At 42.3% G+C, this 24073-nt stretch overlaps 1 protein-coding gene across 1 annotated transcript in view; it reads left to right on the top strand.

The window, feature by feature from the left end:
• The first annotated feature begins 12581 nt into the window (after positions 1-12581).
• The window catches only part of LOC103758808 (cAMP-specific 3',5'-cyclic phosphodiesterase 4B), a 121224-nt gene continuing 109732 nt past the window's right edge, over positions 12582-24073 (top strand). Inside the window, exons 1-3 of the mRNA XM_029959679.1 lie at positions 12582-12607; positions 15552-15663; positions 17451-17686. Of these exons, the coding sequence (XP_029815539.1) occupies positions 15622-15663; positions 17451-17686 (278 nt within the window). The 5' untranslated portion in view covers positions 12582-12607; positions 15552-15621. The remainder of the gene's footprint in view (positions 12608-15551; positions 15664-17450; positions 17687-24073) is intronic.

The following is a 24073-nucleotide window of genomic DNA, read 5'->3' as shown; positions in this document are numbered from 1 at the left end:
GGAAGCACATGCTCCTCTTCTGCTTCACCTTAGGGCAGTGGAAATGATACCTCATAAAGATGAGGTACCTCCTTATCCTTAAGGAAACTAATTTTCCATGCTGGGATTGATGCATTAGAAAAGGCATTTGTAGTCAGCCCCCCCCAGCAAATTCCCTTCTTCCTTCCCATAATTCACTCTATATTTAGGCTGCAATGAGGTGCAACCCCTGGAGTAATTTTTGCTCTTGCTTTTTCCATTTTACTCTACAGAGATCTGTAATCATTTCTTTATTTGATAGGTCTTCTGACTGTTTAATGGATCCAAGACCTGCTGGTGTTGGTGGACACCAGCACTTGCTTCCCAGTTTAGCACTGTAAAACCAGTAAGTGAACTGAAATGGGAGTGTTTGGATCAGAGTTCAGCTGTTGGGTCTGGGCTCAGCTTTTTTTGCATGGGTTAGGCTGGGAAAAGCTTTGAATTTGGTTTTTCAGTGCTGTAGCTCTGCCAAGCTACTGTTTGGTACTGACACAGTGCAGGGGATTTTCCTGGTCTGCAGATTGGCTGTGGGTTTGGGAAAACATAAGTGATAGTTATAAAACTAGTGATAATTAGAATCTCTAGTGGAAGGTTCCCTGCTCATGGCAGGGGGTGGAATGAGATGGTCTTGAAGGGCCCTTCCAACCCAAACCAGTCTGGGACTAACCATCTTAAGGTCTATGATTCCATTATAAAACCAGCTTAGCTCTACCTGCCCTATCCCAGATCCATGGCACTCCCATCTCTAATACTTCAGGATAAATACATCCATGTTTTATTGATTATTCCCATCACTTTTAATCCAGAGCACATTCAGTCTCTCTCTACATTAGTTCCAGCTACTTTGTGGTTACATAAACCAGATTTTCTTTGAGAAATCTTATACTTTTCAGGAAACAAAGCCTATTTTGAGTTTCATTATTGATGTTGTGCCTTTGGGAGCGAACAAGTTGTGCCTGGATTAAGTAAAATGCAATCCTGTGGCACCCACAGCTACTTTATACTGGTTTTGACATCAGACATATGAATTTTTTGTAAGTGTGGTTACAGTGATTGGTTCTTAAAGGGTACTTGTAGGTGTCTAACAACTGCACTTCTTAATCAGAGTAATTAAATTCATAAAAATTAGTCATTTGAGATTAAAAAAAATGCAGCATAAAATCGTTCCCCCCGTGTTCTTGTATTTATCTGTGCATCCTTGGTGACTAAAGCACAGGGCATGTTTTTACACTGTAAATATAATCAAAGTTATAATTTCCACAATTATTTTTTTTTAATATAATATAGTTGGAGAAGATTTCTTTCCCTGTTGGAAGTCTGTGGGCTCAGATCATCTCTCCTTTTTCTGCAGAGGAGGGTGAAAGGAGTGTTCTCCATATGTCTGGGGGGTTAAAATTATCCCGAGTGCTGTGTGGTGATGGTTCTGCAGATGAGCTCAGTTCTGCAATCCACACCTAAAATTGGGAAGTCTAAATGGAGAAGGCAGCAGGAATGTTTCATTCCTGAGTGGTAAAAGCTGTAGGAAGTTCAGGTTCTCCGTTGCACCCTGTTGTCTTCATATTTATGGTCTAGCCCTTTGAAATGGGACTTTTTTCTTTCAGTGAGCAGGAGACAGTTTCTAAAAATAAGTGTTTAAAGCGATATTGTAATTTTCATTTATTGACTCTCTGGCTATCTGCCAAAACTTCAGTCAGAGACCTGCAGTCATTTTTAAGGATTCACAGACTGTCTTTCAAGCCTGTGAGAGGGAAAAGATGTGTTGGCTCCTGTTGCCTCAAACTGTGGAGGAAGGAAAATAGCCGACACCTAATACCTGCTCCTGGATGGACATGCAGCAATAAATTTGGGAGAAATTCCTTACTGTGAGGGTAAAATTCAGGTTGCCCAGAGAAGCTGTGGCTGCCCCATCCCTGGAAGTGTCCAAGACTGGGTTGGATGGGGCTTGGAGCAACCTGGGATAGTGAAAGGTGTCCCTGCCCATGGGGATGAGATAAGCTTTAAGGCCCCTTCCGACCCAAAGTATTCTGGAATTCTGTGATTCTGTGAGGCCAGTGCTGTTTAATCCCTGTGTGAATGGAACAGGCAAGTGCCCTCCTTCCCTGCCATCCAGGCTGAGGAAGCTTTTCCATCCTCCCCATCCCACGGTGCCCCCAGGGGAAGTGAAGTCTCCTCTTTTCTGCTCTCTTGGGTAGAGGTGGCACTTGTGATCTCCAGCTCCACAGCCAATACAACAGAAAATGAAAGGGGCTTGTTCTACTCACTGCAACACCTCAGGACCTTGGGATTATCCTTGAGTTCCTTGCATTTTCCTGCTACAGAGGTCTGGTCATACCCTGAGGCTGTGAAATGCAGACCTAATAAATTAGATTCTGATTCTCCTTTACTCAGGCTCTCAGTGGCTTTGCTTGCAAAGGGCTCAGTCTCTCTCTTATGGGATGTGTTAGAAATGCTGCTCCCAGCCAGGTTCTGAGCTGTTCTGTGCTCTGTGTTTATTGTAGGAAAACAGCTGAGGGGACATATTTCGCAGTTTTATTTTGGGCATCTTGTTTGTTTTGAGGAAAAAAACCCATTTCCTTCTATTCTGAGTTCTCAAAGGAAGGAATATGAGCATTTCCTTATCTCAGTGGAAGCAGATTTATAAGGGGAGCACCTGAATGTTGGAGCTGGTTAGGAATGAAAGAGCCTTTGGAAAGAAGAGAAGCAGTGATATAGAGCCTCCCCCCAAGTCCTGTATGAACAGATTAAACTGAATGTAATTAATAAGAGAAGAAATCCATTAAGTTGTTATAGTAACTGGGGAGCTAAGGTTGAAAATGTATGATCTGAGTGACTCAGCTCTGGGGGAAGGGATCTGAAAGCCCACACAGAGCTGGCAGCTTGCCTTTCCTGGGGCTCCTCTCTGTCCATGCCCCAGGAAGCTCCTGTGGAGGCACCTTGCATGGTCAACGCTCTTCCCAAACCCTTAAGGCAAGCTTATTCTCCCTGCTGCACCCTACACCTCTTGTTTATCTGCCTCTCTGGTGATCCTTGAAGAAAGTTGGCAAAACTCACCCAAAAGAAGTGATAGTGGGAGCAGTGCCAGGTCTTTCCAAGAGGCTCTTCCTAGTGGGGAATAAGGAATCTGTGGGTTCTTGTGTCCTGCAGAGTAGCACCACCTCATTTCTGGAGATCCCTTGGAAGGAGGACATCTACTGAATTTATTCCCTATAATTTATGTGGGACCTTACACAAAAAAGTACGTTGATTTGGTTGACCTCATTAAAAACTGCTTGTGTAGAATGTGGGAAAGGGTTGATTTATTTGTGTATCTGTGTATTTTCATTATTTGCAGCCCGTGTTTTCTCAGGATGCAGCTGCTTCCCCAACAGTTCATAAACATTTACCTGCTTCCCTCCAGGTGTTGATGTCAGGGAATGACATGGGTGAATGGAGAGCAGTACAGAAATCTGGGATGTTTATTTTAGCTTGGTGGGAAGATGTCTCTAGTGAAAGATGTCTCTAGTGAAAGATGTCTCCCCCCAGCCCATGGGGCTTGGAAGGAGATGATCTTTAAGGACCGTCCCAACCCATTCTGTGATTCTGCGTTTCCCAATATATCTGGTTCTCAATATTTAGTTCTGCATCCAAAATTACTAATAAACCTTTGCAATAGCAAAGGCTTGTTTTTTCATAGTTCTCATGATTGTGTGTAGCCTCTGCCTTAGGAATAACCAAGGTTTTGTTGAGCAATTAATTGCCTAATGGCATCTCTAAAGCTGGAAGTAATTTGCTAACGTTATGCTCTGTGTTGATCTGAAAATCATTAGGGAATGACTAGTGGTTTATTGCATCTGTTCAGTTAAAAATTAATATTAAAAAGGGTAAGAATTTGGATTTATTAAAAAAAAATACAGAGGTAAGAAGCTGACTGTTGAACAACCTGTGGAGATTTCTCTGTACGTGTTTGGTCCAATTTCTCAGCTTCAGTTACTTCAGGTTTATGTAGGATTTATGTGCTGTAGGTAGATGTTCATTTCTGGTGAAATTTAAGGATGTCCAGCTACTTAATTTTGAACGAAACCTAACGTTTTATCTACCAACAATTAAGATGAAAAGTAATCAGGCTCCATTTACTCAATAGAGTCTGTTATCACTGGATTATCTTAAGGTCCCTTTCTACCCAAACCATTCTATGATTCTGTATTCATACAAGATAAATGCATGTATATTTAACTGTGCCAAAATTGCAGGTGAATATTTGGTTCCTTGTTCCTTGTATGATATGGGATTCTTTGATCTGCTCCTCACAGGAGTGACAAGGACAAGGCGAAAAGCTGATACTTTTTTTTTTCCTTAATAATTATATTCTACAACTGTAAGAAAGATGATGATATTTTGCTTTAAATTTGGTAGAGAGAATAATCCCTGCTGTAAACCTGGTCTAGTGGAAGGTGTCTCTGCCCAGGGCAGGTGGTGGAACCAGATGGGCATTAAGGTAATTTCCATCCCAAACCAGTCTGAGATTCTATAATTTTGTAGATTGTTTGTCTTGTGAATAAAAAGATCATTTCATGTCCGCATCATGCTGTTGTTTTGCACTGGAACAAGCTAAACTATCATATTTTTCCACTCTAAACAAAGGCTACTTTAAAAAAAATAATGTACTGATAATACCAAGTATTTTATTTCTGGAAAGAAGATACATGAACATGAGCATCTATGGCCAAGAGAATTGCCTGTTTTAAAAAGAACTCAAATAATTCAAATACATTCTTTTGCTTTGTGGCAGCAAAGGTGAGGAACTGCCTTTTACCACCAAATTTTCAAATCTTTTTAGAAGAGGAATATTAATTGGAGTTTCCAGCCTCCTCTTCAGCAGTAGTTGAGCTTCTCTTGCTTTATAGGCCACAGACAATTATTGCATCTACAGATACCAGTATGCTGACTTTGCACAGAATCATGGTTTGGGTTGGAAGGGACCCTAAAGCCCATCTAGTTCCACCCCCTGCCATGGACAGGGATGCCTTCCATTATCCCAAGTTGCTCCAAGCCCCGTCCAACCTGGCTTTGGACACTTCCAGGGATGGGGCAGCCACAGCTTCTCTGGGCAATCTGTGCCAGGGCCTCACCCCCCTCACAGCCAGGAATTCATTCCCAGTATTCAATCCAAATCTATCCTCTTTCAGCTTAAAGTAATTTTGACATCAAGACTCCCTTTTCAGTTGCTGTAATTGCTGAAAATTGCCCCCTGCGTGCAGAGAAATAGGAATTTTCTGGATGTGACCAGGTTGGGATTCCTCTGACCACGCTTTGAACAACCTGGGACTGTCATACATCCCTATATTTTGGACTTTGCAGTTCTGCAGTTCCCTTTGCACCTTTACCATTGAATAATTTGGACATATATTTGAATTTTGACATTAATTTGGAAAAAAAAAAAAAGTGCCAGACTTTTTGTGGGGGCACACAAAAGGACTGAGACATGGAGCTCATCCCTGTGAAATGATAATTCCTTGCTCCAGAGCACTGAGATGCTGCAAGAAGGGGTTACTGAACAGGGCTCTCTTCATTAATTGCACTCTTTGAAGTGATTGAATTGGATAAAAACTTTCTAAAGTGTTCAGCAAGAGGCAGACACCGAGTGCTGGCAGTGTCACCCCCCCATAATTAAAGGTTTGAAGAGTTTTTAATAACCAGGGAAAAATTACAATGAGAAGTTTGAAGCAAATGTTCACTTTCACCTCAGTTAACAGCACTTGATTTTGGAGCAAATTGCAGTGTGAGCTGAAGTATTCTTTCATTTCTTTAAAAAAATGCTGATAATTTCAGCCTGGAATCTAAGATAATGCAAATATTTTCCCAACAAGCAAAATATCAGATACTGAAGAAAAGAAAACAGCAATAATGTAAGGAAACAGTAACATCTGCTTTGGCTACAAGTAAAATCCTGGAATAAGAAAGCTTAAATATTCCTCTAAATCAATTTTTTTCCATAAACCTCCTGTTATAAATTACTGTTGTCATAGATGCCTCTTAAAATATATGAAGTGATATATTGTAACAGATGTGGTCTTAGCCAGTGGCTGGGAGAAAATGTGTGTGTTTGCAGAAGACCAAATGCTTTTCCTTTTAGTCTTCATTTTCTTTTTTTATTGGATGGGCAGACAGAAATTTCATTCTGGAAATTGCAAGCGTGGAAAAAAACCCAGGATAAATCAAGTTTGTAGTTGATCATCATGCCTTTAATACTCCCAATGGCTTTGCCTTTGCAGGTGAGATGTGGAGTTGAATTGGAATTATTCTTTGCTCCTGGATGAAAAGGGGACTTTCTGTAAAGGGATGATGTGCATGTTCCAGGGTATTTTATAAAATTTATAAAATTTTTGAGCCAATGCACCAGAGCAGGGAATGATTATTCCTGTACTTAATAACAGAGCTATTGCTGCACAAAATCTGTGATCTAAGAAAAGAAATCCTTCGTATTTCATTAACAAAAATGTTGCTACAGACAGGCAGTGTTAGAAACAATAAATTGTGTGTGGCTGGGTGCTGTTATTCTACAAGTAACCTCATTTTGTCCTCATTTGGCAGCACACAGAGGTCTCTCCCTGATTCCGATTTCCCCTTCCTTGGACTCCTTAGAGGGCTGTCTTTTATGAGCAGTCTAGGATGAAGGATTTATGGAAATGCAGTTTATCAGCTGCAGAATTCTTGTTCCTGGGGAAGGGGGGACATGAGGGCAGGTGAAAACCACCAGCATCTGTTTGCCCTGGCACAGAGCCCCGTTTTCCCCATTTATTTGGTTTTTGTGTGTGCCTGTGGTCAGAAGAGCTGGTTACCTGGTCTCTGTGAAAGCATTTACTCTAATTGGCCATGGGATAGGTTTGGCCCCTGGCAATGAAATTGTTTGTTGGGTGGTGTTTCCTGGCCCACAGGGCTGTGTTTCTGAGGACATGCAGGACCTACCTGAGCATCACTGTCTTGGACAGAAAACCACGGGGCTGCTTCATGGAGAGCTCCTTTCCCAGGTGCTGTTTGAAGATGCTGCTGTGTCCTGCTTGTTCAGCCCCTCATATCCCATTTTATAAGTCATCTGGAAATCATGGAATGGTTTGGAAGGGACCTTAAAGCCCATCTCGCTCCAACCCTTGCCATGGGCAGGGACAACTTCCACTAGACCAGGTCACTCTTTTGCAGATCTCAGCTTTAATTTGGTTCTCCAGGGACCTCTTGCTGTCCTGATTTTTCACTTCATCTTTCCCCACTATTCTTTAGTGTTTTTTCAAAATCAAAGGCAAGGTTGGGAATATTCCTGTGTTACAAGGCTTCTGGAGGATGTGTTCTTCCAAGGATGGTCTCTATTTGTAGGCTTGATTCTGCTCTTCTGAGCTTGGGAGTCATTGTGTGTCTTTGCTGCACGGCTCTAATATTAGAAAGAAAAATTAAAGGAAAAGAATCCTTCTTGCTGCCTATTTGAACTTCCCTCTTCCCATAAAAACCCCAGGGGAAAGAGAGATCTGAGGATCTGAGAACATTTCCTCTTGGAGCAGAGCAACCTCTGGGTGAGTTTAGAAAGGGAAGAAGTAAATCAGGGGCAGGAAATCAAGTAAATCAAGGACTGCATTAGCTGGTGGTAACACAGTAAGTTTCCCCACACTGTTGATCCAGCTAATCCCAAGGGATCTGCAGCATTTCCCTTATCTGTGGAGCCCAGCAAGGCTTAGTGCATTATACTCCTTTCCCAATAAAAACACAGAGGGAACATGAAGTCTATTTTTTAAAAAATCAGCTTAAAAATCTAAAGGGGGAAAATTTGCCTGGCGTGCATTTTCTGGGGGTTTATTTTTAAACTGATTTTTTTTTTTAAGCATCATAATAATTGTTCTTTGCTCTCTGAGTACTGTTCAGCTGCTTTCCGAGGAGTGGGAGGCTCTGCCAGTCGTTTGCACAGGGAACAAGGAAGATATAAATTGCATCCTTTAATAGTCTGCTTCACTTTTCTCAGTAATTACCTTGAAAATCCTCCTATGGTAGGTAACACTATTAAATGAGCCCTTTGGTGCTGTCAGAACTGATTTTTAATTTAATTTCATTTGACCACAGTAGTAGAACTGTTTTAGATGTATAAGATCTAAAAATTACTAATATAGTCAGGAAATCAGAATAATGTTTCCTGAAATCCTTTCTTCTATTAATATTTGCCTAGAAGCTTCCTAAAAAAATATGATCATATTTTCCAGGGAAAAATACTGCTTGTATCTCAGGTGGGTTCTGCAGAGGCCTAACGAAAGCAAAATATTGATTTTCCTGTTGTAACTGAAATAAATGAAGAGCAATGACAACCTGGATAACCCTCTGCTGGAAATGGAAGAGTTACTGCAATTTCTGGAACAGATTGACTTAGTTATTCTCAGCTTTACTGATTAGGTTGCCAGAGAAAAGATGAGTCTTTGCAATCCTCTTAACCTTGGTGATATCTCGGTGAGGAACCTCCTAACGAAAGTTAAGACACTGTTTTAATAAGGATAATTTACCCAGTGGTAACATTGGAGTTTTAAAGGTGATTTTTTTGCTCCTGCACAACTTTGACAGAGCTTTCTCAAGTATCTACAAAGAGTGTCCCGCCTATTACATTCACCTTTATAATAAAAGAACTGGTTTAATTTAATATTGTAGATAAATTTGCAACTTTATCCCATGGCACAGATGCCTGATGGCTTAAACCAGCAAACTAATTTAGACTTGGTTTGCATGGTCAGCCTGTAATTCACAGGTTGACAATTAGGACAAAGCTCAGAACAGCCTTGGAAGAAGACACATTGGAGGAATCAGTTCTCCAGCTGGATAATGTTGGTAGGTCTGAGTTAGCAAAGTTATTTTATAGGAGAATTGCAGTGATAAGAAATAAAGCTCGTTATGCCTCTCAGGGCAAATCTGCCTCCAGCTCTGGTCACAGCACAGGAAGGACATGGAACTGTTGGAGTGAGTCCAGGGGAGGCACCAAGATGCTCAGAGGGATGGAGCCCCTCTGCTGCGAGGAAAGGCTGAGAGAATTGGGGTTGGTCAGCCTGGGGAAGAGAAGCTTTGGAGCGACCTAATTGTGGCCTTCCAGTACCTGAAGAGAGCCTGAAGAAAAGATGGAGAGAGACTATTTCCAAGGGCCTAGAGTGACAGAACAAGGAGAATGGCTTCCCACTGCCAGAGGGCAGGGTTAGATGGGATATTGGGAAGGTATTCTTGGCTGTGAGGGTGGTGAGGCTCTGGCACAGGTTGCCCAGAGAAGCTGTGGCTGCCCCACCCCTGGAAGTTTCCAAGGCCAGGTTGGACAGTGCTTGGAGCAACCTGGTCTAGTGGAAGGTGTCCCTGCCCATGGCAGGGGGTGGAAGGGTCCCTCCCAACCCAGAGCATTCCATGATTCTATGAAATCCTTATTTTCTGAGTCAGTTTTCCTGGGTTACAAGCACTTGTGCTAATAGATGCCCTTGCTTTTGTTTTGCATAGTGCTGTGAATTCTTCTCAGCTTTTTATGAAAATTAGAACAGATTGGGTTTGCTGAGGAGGAGTGATTTTCTCGGAGCTGCCATAAGCTCTGCAGACCAGTTTAGTTGTTCCTATTCACAAGAAATGGGGAAAGGTCACTGAAAAAAACTAACTTTTTCTTCATGAAATAAGTAGTAAAAAGGGACTGTTTGGGAAATTCTTAGGTATGTATTTTTGGGAGGCTATGTCCAAGAAATTGGACAGAATGAGGGTGTTTGAGCAGCTGGGGGGGCTCCTTCTGGAGAAAAAGAGGCTCAAGGGGGACCTTCTCACTCTCTGCAACTCCCTGACAGGAGGGTAGAGCCAGGTGAGGGTTGGGCTCTGCTCCCAGGGAACAAGGGACAGGATATCAAGCTGTACCAGGGGAGGTTTAGATAATTCAAAAAACAATTTCACTGCACGAGTGGTCAGGCTTTTGAATAAGGTGCCCAGGGAGGTGGTGGAGTCACCATCTCTGGAAGCATTCAGGGGACATCTAGATTTGGCCCTTGGGGACATGTTTCAGGGGTGATTATGGTGGTGCTGGGTTGATGGTTGGGCTGGATGGTCTTGGAGGTCTCTTCAAACCATGATTCTGTAGTTCTGTGGTCACAGAGCTAAACATTTAGGGCTTAATACCAAAATTGGTGAAAGGAAAAAAGGTGCAGATAATTCTTCTGTGGCTCAAGATGTGTGTGCCTGTGGTGCAAAAAGAAAAGGGTGGAATTCCTAGAACTAGTTTTTCAGGGGGATGTAACTTCTGCAGAAGCATTTGCCTGGGATTTCTTTGAAGTTTTATTTGTTGGATGTGCAGCTTGTGAAGGTGCTGCCTGTCTGTCCCTGCTGTGCCCATGCCACACTGGCCATGACCTCCATTCCTTTTTTGTAGCAAACTGACCACCTGAGCCATCTGAGGGCCAAGAATTGCTCTCATATTTTCTATGTGCTGGTTTTGTTTAAGGTAAAATACAAACTGTTCGGGTACCAGGTGCTGTTGATACCTCGACTTGCCTTTGACCAAGTGTCAAATCCATGTAGGGTTTATTTTTCTTTCAAGGAACTATATGAAATTTCCGAGCTTTTCCTTCCTTTCTTGTTGCCCAGGGAAGCTGTGGCTGCCCAGTCCCTGGAAATGTTGAAGGCCAGGCTGGACAGGGCTGGGAGCAACGTGGGATAGTGGAAGGTGTCCCTGTCCATGGCAGGGGATGGGACTGGATGAGCTTTAAGGTCCCTTCCAACCAAACCATTCCATGTTTCTGTGTTAAGTAGGAGCCCATATATTTTGTCTGGGAGAGCTAAACCTGAGATTGTAATTTTTTTTGATAACTGTCATCCTGTCTGAGTATGTGCTTCACCCTGTGAAGTTTTGATGACCTTTAAGAGGAATCCAGTTGTTTGAATCCCAGCTCACAAATTATGTGTGATCAGATAATCTTCCTCATTCCAGCCCTTCCCTTAGCAAAGCTTCTCTAATCTTTCACCATTCAGGTGTCTGGGTTTATCTCTGATCATCCTCAGGTTCTGCAGAACCTGTAAGAATCAGCATTTTGTCGGTAGGAAAAAAGTCCTGCCCCAAGAATGTGTGTTGTGGCCCTGGCAGTGAGGAAGAAGCAGGTGTGGGACTGCAGGAAGTGCTGTGTCATCTGAATTTCACTGGGGTTTGTTTTGTTTTTCACTATCTTTCAATCTTTGTGCCTTGCCTTCTTGAAAAGTGGGAGGAAATGAATTTAGAGTCTGAAAGGAGACAGATAAACATCTCTGCTTGCCAAAACCTTCTGTTAATCTGAAGACCCAGCACCACAGGAGCAGCAAAATGTAAACCTGGCCATGCCTTGCCTGTGTTTCATGGGAGAGGAGGATCTCTAGGGGTGAGAGGGTCAATCAGCTCCTTGTACCACCCTGTGGCTTTAAACCTGCCCATGCAGAAGCCCAAATGTGTGGGAAAACAGTGATGTGGTGAAATGTGTGTCTCCCATTCCAAACCATACCAGAACTTGCACATTAAGATGCCTTTTAGGAATTTCTTTAAATAGTGGATTTCACACTGGATGAGGCTAAATAGCTATTTTTTTAACCAGTGTGTAGGAAAAGCAAGCTCTATCCCATACATCCCTGTGTCTTTATCCTCACCCCTGTCCACTGCCCATTTTTAACCCTGTTAATTCATACCTTGGCTATCAGGCTTTATCACTCTGGAACTGCTGGAGTATTTACCAGCAGTTTTGAAACACACAGTCATAGAACACAAAAAAACTTGAGGTGGAAGAACTTGGTGTAAAAAGAAATCTCATACCCTGCCTATATTCCAGCAAAATGGATTAGACCCAAGTGCAGCACTGAAAGAATATTTTTCTTTGCAATTTAATAACAAATTCAAAGCTTTGCTGCTTCTCAGCATTCCCTGTTACCCACATAGAACCAGCCACTGGGATACAGTTTATTTTTGGAGGATTTGGGTGGTGGAGAGCAACTCTGTCATAAAAGATTGCATGAATTACAAAATGTACAGGAGAAAAACAACTCCAAGTGAGGCTCTCTGGAGTGTTTTTATTTGGTTTATTTTCCCCCTAAATACTTGTCCCAGGTGTCAGATCTTTTATGTAAAGGCACAAGAAAGAGTGAGTCAGATTTTAATAGTAACTTAGTCATGACTAAAGGAAGTGTTCGATTTTCTTGGTGGGCTCTTCAGAAGTGCAATCTACAGAACAAAACAAAAGATGGCTTGTAGAATTATTCATATTCTGGTTAAATTTGCTTTGGCAAATCGATAAATATTTATAAAGGGAAGGAAGTTGTGGTATGAGAGGACTCAGGCTTTCACAGAAATTATCTGCAAGTCAGTCTGGTCCATCTCTCCATCTCTCATGTCCTGGTGTTGGTTCTAATACTAAAGTTCAGCAAAATTTAGGAGACATTCTTAGACTCTTATTCTTTTGGATTTGTTTTCCCAGAGAATGTGTGGATGTGGCACTTGAGGACATGGTTTAGTGGTGCCATCCAACTTGGCATTCTGTAATTCCATGCCTTTTCTCACGCCTGTGAGGTCATCTCATTGTACTGTCGATCTAAACCATGGGAGGTTTGCAGAGATGTAACATTGTCATGCTCTGTGCTGCCACATGTCAGGGTTTTAACAGCCCTTCCACTGCTGCAAGATGTAAACCCACCCTGAGTGCTTAGAGAGTGTCCAGAGGAGGGCAGTGGAGATGGGTAAGGGCCTTGAGTGGAATAACAACAAAGATGGGGAAGGGCCCTGAGGGGAAGCCGTGTGAGGAGCAGCTGAGAGCACTTGGTCTGTTCAGCTGGAGGAGACTGAGGGGAGACCTCACTGCAGTTAGAACTTCCTTGGGAGGGGAAGACGAGGGGCAGGCACTGATCTCTGCTCTGTGGGGACCAGGGACAGGACCCCAGGGAATGGCCTGAAGTTGTGTCAGGGCAGGTTTAGGTTGGATCTCAGGAAAAGGTTCTTCCCCCCGAGGGTGGTTGGGCACTGAACAGGCTCCCCAGGGCAGTGGTCACAGCACCAAGGCTGACAGAGCTCCAGGAGTGTTTGGATGATCCTCTGGGCACATGGTGTGACTCTTGGGGATGTGCAGGCTGAGTACTGGACTTGGTGATCCTTGTGGGTCCTTTCCAACTCAGCAAATATGGTATTCTGTGAGATGTGTGGAGGCTGTTGTTGTAAGGAGAGGGCTCTGTCAGACCATAAATCTGTTTTTCCAACTCTGGCTCTGGTGAGTCAGGGATGGATGCTGGGGGGAGATAGCCCTGGGGGGAAGTGTTGCTGAGTCCTTGTTACCTGTCCTTTGCTCCCTTTTGTGGATCCTTTTGTGGAGGGAAGCTGTTGGAGTGCTTTAGAAGACAAATCCCTCCGCTCTTTTCCTTTGAATCCTCCAGCTCTGTGTGCTGGCACTGCTGAAATGGCAGTGAGTTTTGTCTGGCATGGATCTGAGCACTGGGAATGCTTTGGCTGGGATATGTGTGTGTTGGAAATGAAAACAACTGGAGGTGCCTGTGCTGCAGCCAGAACTGCAGGAAGACAGCTACAGCAGTGTTAGAGCTTTGTGTTAGAGTTTCCTTTGAGTTTGTTTTGTTTCCTCCCTTTTTTTCCCCTCTGCTTTCAAGGGAATCAGGTTTGTTGTGGCACATGGAAGAGCAGATGAGCAGTTGGCTCCTTGAGACTGCGGTGTCCTCAGACCTCTGTACTCAGGGGCTGTGCCTGAGAATTATAGTGAGCTTTGTCCTGATGCCTTTTTTTAATTTGAAGAGGTAGAGGTGCAAAATAGATGGTGTTTACCCTGGACACAGGCAGAGTTTGTACCCTTGGTGGCACAGTTGTGTTGTCCTGGAAGCCAAGCCAAGCTGCCATGTTTGAGCATTCAGACTCCTGAGTTCATTGTGGGGTGGGAAGGTTTTGTGCAACCAGCATTTGCTGTGTAAGATGCTTTCAGTACCTGCTGCCAGGGCTTTGAACCTCATAGGAAAAGCAGGTGGTGCAGGTTTCCTGCTTTCCAGGACCCTGGCAGGGGCAGGGAAGAAGATTAGGTGTCTAATGTTCATGCCATGTCTGCTCCTCATCGCTGATGGTAGCCAGGGTCTGGCAGCCCTGTTTTGCAGGAGGTCTGAATTGCTTGTTGCTCTCCTGAAATTGCACTGCATGGAGAGGTGAATGGAATACAGAAAAAGAGTTAAACCTCTGTCCAGGGAGGTTGTGGACTCCCCATCCCTGGAAGTGTTCAAGGCCAGGCTGGATGGATCTCTGAGTGACCTGGTCTGGTGGGGGGTGTCGCTGCCCATGGCACAGGCTGGAATGGAATGGGCTTTAAGGTCCCTCCCAGCCCAAACCATTCCATGATTCTACAAAACCCCTTGATTTCTCAAAGTGAACAGCGTGTTAGAAATCTGACATCACCAAGCCTGAAACTGTTGCACAGCTTTTTGTGGTGGCTTCAGCAATGATGTTTATGAACAGGGGCCCTTCATCCGTCTTCAACCTCAAATAAGAGATTTCCAAGAGGTTTTTCCCCTTCCAAACAGGAGAGAACATAAACCAGCACACAAAAAGTGGCGCTCCAGCTCTACCTGTTCTTTGGGGAAAAAAGGAAAATACAACTCTGTGTTCTTTCTATATAATCTTGAATGCTGCTTTTTTCTTAGCACTAAACCACAGCAATAAAAAGAAAGGGCCTGGGAACACTCCAAGGGAGGTTATTCCCATGTGCTGCTTTCTCCTGCTGCTTCAGCTGCTCAGCTGAGTTTTATTCCCCTTCTCATTCCTGCTTTGTTCGAGGTGGCTGCAGTGTCACCTCTGCAGAAGGCTGTGATTTAGTGGCTGGAGTGTGTGTGGCAGTGTAATAATAAATAATGTTTGGGAGTTGTCATTGAATTTTAGAATCACATTACAAATGCAAATTTCTTCTGTGAGAGCCACCTTGAGCTGTTCTTGGAGACCTTCTGTGCTGTACCTCTGAAAAGGGCTCAATTAAAGACATTTTAGAGAAAAACCTGTTAGCTTTGGTCCCAGATTACTGGGCTGGTCTCAAGGCTGGCTTAGATTGCAGAGCCTTAGGAATGCTGGTTGCTCTCAACATGATTTTGCTAAATATTGAAGTGGCCTTTCACAGTTACAGAGCTGCACTTGCAGAACATCTACTGCCTGTGTTTTATGGAAAACCAGACAGACAAGAGGAAACAGCCTCAACTTGCACCAGTGGAAGTTAAGATTAAATATTATGGAAAGTTTTTTCATGGAAAGGGTTGTAAAGCACTGGAACAGGATGCCCAGGGAAGCTGTGGAGTCACCATTGCTAGACGTGTTCAAAACATGTGGATGTGGCACTTGAGGATATGGTTTAGTGATGAACATGGTGGTGCTGGGTTGAGGGTTGGACTTAATGATCTTAAAGGTCTTTTCCAACCTTAACAATTCCATGATTCTGTGAAAATGGGCAGCAAGTTATAAATCAGCTGTGATGGTGATGGTTAGTTTGTCATCAAAGCCAGTTTGTTATTCAGAAATATGGTTTTTCTTTCAGATTGCCTGTCTGAAGAAATTGGATTTAACAACACGAGCTTTTTAGAACGGGGTGCACTTCAATCTTGATAATGAAGAAAAGCAGAAGTGTCATGACAGTAACTGCAGATGAGGTGAGTTTCTTCTGAAGATGTTTTATTTTCCCCAGTACTTCATGAAAACGATAAAAAAGCTGTTTTTGTCTCATTTCAGAAATATGAGCTGATTCTGCTTTGAGTGCTCTTTGATAATCCTGGAAGATTATTATTTAATAAGCAGAAAATAAGCATAGCATATTTAAAAATGAACAAACCAACCCCCATGACAGGTTTAGAGGAGTCTTATACATACCATATACTCTGTCTTTGGTCAGTGTAGTGTGGGCAGCCAGCTGGGAATGTTGGTGTGACTTAAGGAATATCTGTTCTGGATCCCACGTTTGCTCATACGCTGCACTTACATGCTTATGAGTGTTCCACTGTCTCTCCCCACTGCAGTTGCTGAACACTTAATGTGATGATAAATGTGTTACTCCATCTCTACGCTTTCTAATCGTCATGGTAATCCCCTATTAATTAAACTCCAGTTCCCATTCTCTGGAGAAATGTATCACTTTGTAATGATGGCCTGATAAACAGTCTTAATTGGCCTGTTTGTCACAGCTGAGGCTCTCAAAAAAACAGGAAATCACGTGGAATGTAAAGGAAAACACAGTAGAGGAGCTGAACCTAAGAGTTAGAGTAACCTGTAGCACTCCCCCAGTAAATAAGTGTTTATTTTGCACTCTTAGAGCACATGTTGCACTGCTCATAGTCAGTTTGCCTGAGCATGAGGCTGAGTTTGCTCAGTCCTCACTGACTTTAATGAAAACAGGTATCTGAAATCTAATGGGAAGCTGAAAAACTCTTCTGGACACTTCTTGAATAATAACAAATAATTAAATAGTCCTATGAAGACTATTAATAAGGGCAGGTTGAGTCAGATCCTCATACAGAAGGCAAGGCTTTCCTTTCTGGAATTCCTAGGAGTGTTTTTGACCTGATTTTGTGCAGTGGAAGAACCTGTGAGGCAACAGAGGCCTTTGCAGTTCATAGAACCACAGAATCATTTAGGTTGGAAAAGACTGCCAAGATCAAGTCCAACAAGCTGTTCCTGGAAAATTATACCTCACTCATTTTCTCTGTAGTCCCCCAGTGCTGGCTGGAAGAGCACAGTTTGTGGGGAAAATGAACCAAGGGATTTGGGGAGACGGTAAAGTGGGTTTGGAAAGGTCTGTGGAGGGTGGAAAGAGCAGGGTGGAGATCAAAATTCAGAGGGAGGTAGAAAAAGAAGATAAATGTGGCCATAAATATATAAATATATGTATATATATATACACACATATACACCCATCAAAATAACCCTCCAGCTTCTATTGATAGCTCATCACATGGAATACAGAAATAGCCTCGTTTATATTGGACAGCTATATTTGAGTAACTAAATTCTCTGGGTGAGACCAAAACTGACAACCAGCCCTCCTGCAGCTCTGTTCTGCTGCAACTTCTGGCTGTGTTTGACAGCTAGCTCTGTGATCATGGGGATGCTTTTAAATAAAAACCTGTAGAAACTAGAAGAGGAAAAACTGCTTCAGTTGATCAAAACCTTTTTTGGAGACTATTTCTACCAGCAATGTCAGACATAGGGCAGAGTGCTTTTCTCTGAAGGGGAAGTGTTTAATTACATTAGAGTGAAATGTTGAATTTAGTTGAGACAAGTTCTGAATGAATTTTCAAGTGCACTCACAACTTGATAAAATAACACAGGGCTCTCAGACTCTGCCAAGCCTTCAGAAGAACAATTGGAGAAAAATTGCATGTGTTTTATCTTCATGGAGGAAAACATTTATTTGCAGAACTTCAACGACTTCTTGTCTCTACAGAACTCTCTGGATTACCTGGAGTGTGGGCTGAGTAAGTCCTACAGCACTTCCACCCACGCTCTGGGCATTGACCTGTGGAGAGGGAGAAGATGCTGCTCTGGTAATTTGCAGTTACCACCATTGTCCCAGAGACAGACAGAGAAGGCCAGGACACCTGACAGAGACATTGTCTGTAGACCGACAACTCTGCCTCTGCTGACACCTCCAAGTATTGCAATCACCACCTACCAAGACTGGTAAGTTATTTTCTCTTGTTGTAAATCTCATGTAATTGTGGTTTTATTACCTTTTTTAATTTTTTTTTTCCCCTTGGAGTTGGCTTCTTTCCTTATTTTTTTAAGATAGATAATTATCTATGTTAATCAGTACTGTTGAACTCTATCAGTTGGTTTGTCATCCATATAACTTTACAAAGTTATTGCCTTTTCTTTGAAATTCTACTTCTGTTAAAATCCCTCGTGAAACTTTTGTATCATAAATTCTGATCTTGGCCAGAGGATTGTGTTACTACTTTTCCACCCACACAAGAGTTCAGGATGGTGAAAGACAACAGATTGAGGAAAAAGGCTTTAACTCTGGCTATTTCCTGTCCATGTGTTCGAAAAAAGACTTGAAAAAAGCCCATTTGAATCTAATGTTAAACTCAAGATAAGTCCCAAAGAAACCATCAGAGAGCTGATTACAAGGGACTTGCTAAGAGGTGAGTTCTTAAATAGGAACTGGTGTTAAGTGCCAAAAAAAGGAAATTAATCTGGAGTCAGGAGAGGAGGCAAAGCCCTGAGTTTTGGAATTGCAAGGATGGATTTAATGGCAAAATAAGGTTGACTGTCCTGCTTGTCATACAGATCTTGAAATGACATTAATGCAGCCTTACAACCTGTAGTTTCAGCTCAGGTTTCAAGTGAGCTTTAGATTCTAGTTTATAAATTTTCCACTCTCAGTTTTGTTTTCTGATTGCAAGACATGTTCACATCATTATTTCCAACTTGGAATCTGGTTTTAGCTTCTGTTAAGCTCAGCACTTTTCAGTTTGTGTTTGAACAATTACAGAGGACATCCCAAATCCATTTTTTAGAGTCCTTTAAAAAGAATGTTCCTGTTGAAAATAGGATTTATAAACTCTGCGCTTGAATGAATAGCTGAGATACAGAAATCAGGGAGGAATTAGCAGGAGCTTTTGTTCAGGTTTTGTGCTTAATTGCTGTGATAAATTTAACAAAATGAGTTATCTAATTTTAAATGGATTGTGAATTTTGACGATAAAAGGGTTGGTTTACCTTTGGGAGCATTGTCCAAGTGTTCCCTTGTGCGTGTGCGTGCAGCAATTTGCAATCCTGACAGCGAGGCCATTGAGAGCCTCTTTACAAGGTGGGATTGGAAGAATAAGATCTTTGAATACACATTAGTCCCTGATTTAGGAGAAATGCAAGCGAATTGCAATGGATTTATCATTAATTTCCTTGGAACACAAGGGGGCATTGCTGCTCCTCTTTTTCAGTACAGCAGAATCGATGGATGAGGGTCTTTTCTTGAGCTGCGTGTGCTCCAGTCCCAGAGAAACCCCTGATAACACATTCTCAGGTTATTGCTATTTCTGCACTGTAAAAATCCCAGTTTACTGAAGGGACTGGGAGTTGCTGGTCAGTGTGACTGGTGATGCAGAGCTGTTCCAACAGGACCACACCTGGAATATTGGGGCAGTTTGCAGCACCACAATATAAGGAAGATATGAAGCCATTAGAGAGTGTCCAAAGGAGGGCAATGGAGATGGGGAAGGGCCCTGAGGGGAAGCCGTGTGAGGAGCAGCTGAGGGCACTTGGTCTGTTCAGCTGGAGGAGACTGAGGGGAGACCTCATTGCAGTTACAGCTTCCTTGGGAGGGGAAGAGGAGGGGCAGGCACTGATCTCTGCTCTGTGGGGACCAGGGACAGGACCCCAGGGAATGGCCTGAAGTTGTGTCAGGGCAGGTTTAGGTTGGATCTCAGGAAAAGGTTCTTCCCCCCGAGGGTGGTTGGGCACTGAACAGGCTCCCCAGGGCAGTGGTCACAGCACCAAGGCTGACAGAGCTCCAGGAGTGTTTGGATCCTCTGGGGCACCTGGTGTGACTCTTGAGGATGGTCCTGTGCAGGGTTGAGGGTTGGACTGGATGATCCTTGTGGGTCCCTTCCAACTCACGTATTCTGGGATTCTGTGGTTCTGTTTTTGCATTGCCCTCACCATTCTGACCAGTGAGATTGGCTACTCTTACAACTGGGCAGGAGACTGGTCTGAACTTTTCCATTTTCTGTTTAAGTTCTAGTCATTGAGGGTTTTTCCCTAGTTTAGCACTGATCCCTACCCATGCCAGGCAGTTCCTTCCCTATGCAATTCCCAGATATTTGGGGCCTGACCAGACTCTCGGGGAGCACAGTCATAGAACCACAGAATTGTCAAAGTTGGAAAAGACCTTTGGTATCATCAAGTCCAATCTTTAACCAGCATCACCATTAACCCATATCCCCAAGTGCCACATCCACATGTTTTTTGACCCCTCCAGGGATGGTGACTCCACCACTGCCCTGAGCAGCTGTGCCAAGGCTGGACAACAGTTCTCATCAAGGAATTTTCCCTAATAACCAACTTAAACCTCCCCTGGCACAGTTTGAGGCCATTGCCTCTCATTCTGCCCCTTTTTCCCTGGGAGCAGAGCCTGACCCCCTCCTGGCTCCACCCTCCTGTCAGGGAGTTGCAGAGAGTGAGAAGGTCCCCCCCCTCATGACTGAGATGTTTTTGGAGCAGGATCTGGTCCCCAAACTCTTTGGGTTTCTACATCATGGCTCAGTTCTGCATGAAGTACACCCCAGACACAGGTTAAATTTGTATAATCCCGGTATTTGTGGTTGCCTTGGAACAGCTTTGGAATGAGATGAGCATTAAGAGACTGAGTGAGTGGGCAATAAAGGAAAATTTCAGTGTGGATAAATATAAAGTGATATCACTGAGCAGGAAAGAATTGGAGCTTAAAACCAATGTTGCCCTGCAGGAACAAGATCCTGGATGTGGGATAGAAGTCCAATAGATGTGCAGTTTGACAATTTGAATGGAGAAGACTTATAAGCTTCTTTTGCCCAAATTTTGTTCATATTTTCATAAAACTTGTTAAAATGTTTTCCACCATCCTGCTCCATATTTTATAACTAAAGCTTTGTGATAAGAAATCTGGGCAAGAGTGAAGAGAGAGGGTGTGAAGAATATATTTGTAGCTACACTTAGAGCATCCAAAATAGTTCTCTTCCCTATTTTTTTGATACTTTCCAGCTCCTGGGATGGGTTTGAGAGCTGGAGGCTCATTTCCACTTTTTCCACACATTTTATTCAGGTGTGTGGAGATATTTTGACAGTTTTGCAGCAAGTTTCTCTGTTGAAACAAAAATAAGTTCTGTGATGTGTCCCAAAGCATAAGGAAAAAAAGGCTTTAAGAGTTACATGAAGAGTTGATATGGTTAATATTAAATATTGGAGTTTTTCAGAGCTTAGAGGTTCTGTTAAATATTTAGACTGTGGTATTAAATGCTTTATTAAATACATATTTGTGTGACTGTGAATTTGCCATTTGTCCATGAGCAGATCTATGGCTTGTCTCTTCTGAAAGAATTTTATTGGGCAGGTCAGAATTTAAGAGGAAAATACTAAAGGATTGATCCTATTCTCCACATCCACCTCAAAACCTTCCTGGAGTGCGTTTTTCAGGTGTACAAGTGGATTATGACGAGGGTTGATGTATTGAGTGGCAGATCTACTCTTGTATCTGCTCCTGTAGTACTGCTCCTTGTTCTCCAGATGGTGATCATGGGCAGCAAATTAAATGCAACGTCAGAAACTAAATAAAACAAAAATTCGGTGTAATTTTGGGCAACTGAAACCTCCAGCAAAAATGCTGAGTTCAGCCAGAGCCGGCACATAGTCCCTGGGAAACTGTTGGTAATTAATTGAGGGATAGATAAGATGGGAATTAATTGAGGGATAGATAAGGTGGGAATTAATTAAGGGGTAGATAAGGAAAGTTAGAATGATAAATTGGTGGAGATTTGCATGGAGAATTAAAAGGATGACAAAATTATTATTGCTAGTAAACCAAGCAGAAGGTAATTTGCCCAAATATTCCTTTACATATTTGAAACCTGTAAATCCCATGGGATAAAAGGAAATATTTGGGATAATAGGAAGCTTTAACAGGAATGGTGGGATGAATCCCAGGAGTTCAGAAGGAGATGATGCTTTGGAGAAGTATGGGGCTTTTTTTTTAATTTTGTTTTGTGTTTTAGATGTTGTTTCAGACCCTGGGATAGCACCCTGTGAAATAGGTTAAAGTCTTATTTCTTAGATAATTGCAAATTCAACTAGAGAAGAACTGAAGGAATATCCTGCAAACTTGGAATAGAAAAAAAAAATAATAGATGAGCTGGCTTCCCATATGATGTGAAAAATAAAAACTAGAGGAAAAAATACTTAAACCCACATTTTTAGGTTTTATACCGATATTTGAAATTATTTAAAACACAGAATGGTTGAAGTTGGAAGGGACTTCTGGACATCACCTGCTTCAAAATGTTAATTATTTCCATAAATCCCATCAGTTTTCATGGTAATGAAGCAGGATCAATTATTCTGATTGAACACACTTCATGGATTTCAAAAGCCTGCATCACATTTCTGTGGGGCATTTCCTTACCTTGGAAAAGGAGGTCAGCTCCACTCGTCAGAACATCTCATTTATTCTGTGGGGGAAAAAGGTTTTAATTATGCTGTGCATAATTAAAATAATATACATTGTGATGGAAAATGTATATGAAACCTTTGTTTTGAAAAAGGCTTACTATGATTTGTCCTAACGATATAAAAGGTGTCTTTGAAGAGATCTGGAAACAGCCCTAAAGGATTTTGCTTGCTCAGTGACTTTTTTATGGTTTTAGTAGGTAAAAACATTACCTGGTCCATTTAGGGGTGGTGAAAATATTACCTGGTCCATTTAAGTATGGCTTACTCCTGGTGCTGGACACTGGATTTGGTGGGAGCTTGCAGTGCTGGGGATCCCTCAAGACAATCCCTGAAAGCTGAAAATGTTCTCTTTGGAGGTTGTTCCTACGTTGTCTGCAGGTGGATCAAAGAAGTTAAATAAAGAGTCTTAAATCTGTTTGAGCCCACCAAGGTGGGAAAGGAAAATTCCTTGACTTTATTGTCAGTCATTTTAATACCTCCCAAAGATGTGGCAGAGGAAATGCCAATTTGGAGAAATATCTTCTCTAAAATATTGCTATTTTTTCCCCTAGTAAGGTGTAACCCACTAGAGAATATCCCATCCTTGCTGACTTTTTGGATTAGTGGTTCTTCCTGATGAGGATCAGTCAAAGAAATCCAACTAAACCATGGTGGTGTTGGCACCCACGGGGAGCTGCTCCCCTGGCTCTGGTTTGGGGGGTCACTACTGGACCCCCAACCCCATCTAATATAATGCAACAAATCCTGGAGATCTGTTTATTAAAATAAATCCCAGGAATCCTTTTTATTGGGGAAAAAATAGTGGGCAACCCAAATATCCAGAGGTCAATGCTCGCCCATTGTGTGGGTGGTCAGTACAAATGCCAACCTGTCCAAAAAGGAGCTGCTGCAGAGATAATTTGTGCATCTCTGACTTAGCCCTGGAGTTATTTTCTGAGCTAAAAATACCCAGATAAGTGTTTTGTCTGCCCATATTTAGACATTGTCTGTTGCCATCAGTTTTTGAAGCTCTCGGATCTTCTTCTCTGTCGGCACATTTTTTTATTTTCCTGTTTTCTTGAAAGCCTAAATAGAATAGCTATTATTTGTACGGGATGTAGTTAGTATAGAGGAATTTTATTAATGTTGGATTTGTCACAGGTTTTGAATTAAAATTATAATTATTCGATAAATGTCTTTTTGTACACAATTTATATTTTATTGCTGTAATATTATCCTTGAATTCATTTCCACTTATTTTAGTCAAAATTATAACATCCCCTTTTGGTGTGAATTGCAAGGTGAGCCCAGTAATTTTATTGAGGATGATTCTGAAGTTTGGTGCTGCAAGGTTTGCCTGGAGATGCAAGTCTTCAAAACAGAGGTAGCTGTAGGCACACAAAAAAGCTTTTCATGATTAAATTATAATTATATACCTCAATCCAGAATGCGACAAGACAGCTTGAAATGTATGTGGAATGGAAAAAAATGAATCACTCTTAATCAGCAAAAGACAAAGAAGCTTCTGAAATATTATGTTCAAACTTCATCCTCCCAAGAATATAAAATAAATGAAGATTATGGAAATACCGTTGATAGGAAAGCTGAATCAGACAATAATTTGACATGATTTTCTTTTAAGCTTCTGACTAATGATAACTTCATTTGAAAGGCAAGATCTGACACAGTTTGTTGTGTTACCTGGAGAACTCCAGGTGGTTCTCAGCTGATCCGTGACATTCCATCCCTATAAGTGTCCAAGGCCAGGTTGGACGGGGCTTGGAGCAACCTCGGACAGTGGAAGATGTCCCTGCCCATGGCAGGGGGTGGAACTGGAAGAGCTTTAAGGTCCCTCCCAACCCAAACCATTCTATGATTAGATAAGTT

The sequence above is a fragment of the Manacus vitellinus genome, unplaced genomic scaffold, assembly GCF_001715985.3.
Source record: "Manacus vitellinus isolate BGI_N305 unplaced genomic scaffold, ASM171598v3 scaffold_21_pilon, whole genome shotgun sequence".
NCBI lineage: Eukaryota > Metazoa > Chordata > Aves > Passeriformes > Pipridae > Manacus > Manacus vitellinus.
The sequence above is the reverse complement of the archived record's forward strand: the minus strand, read 5'-3'. Positions and strand labels throughout refer to the sequence as shown.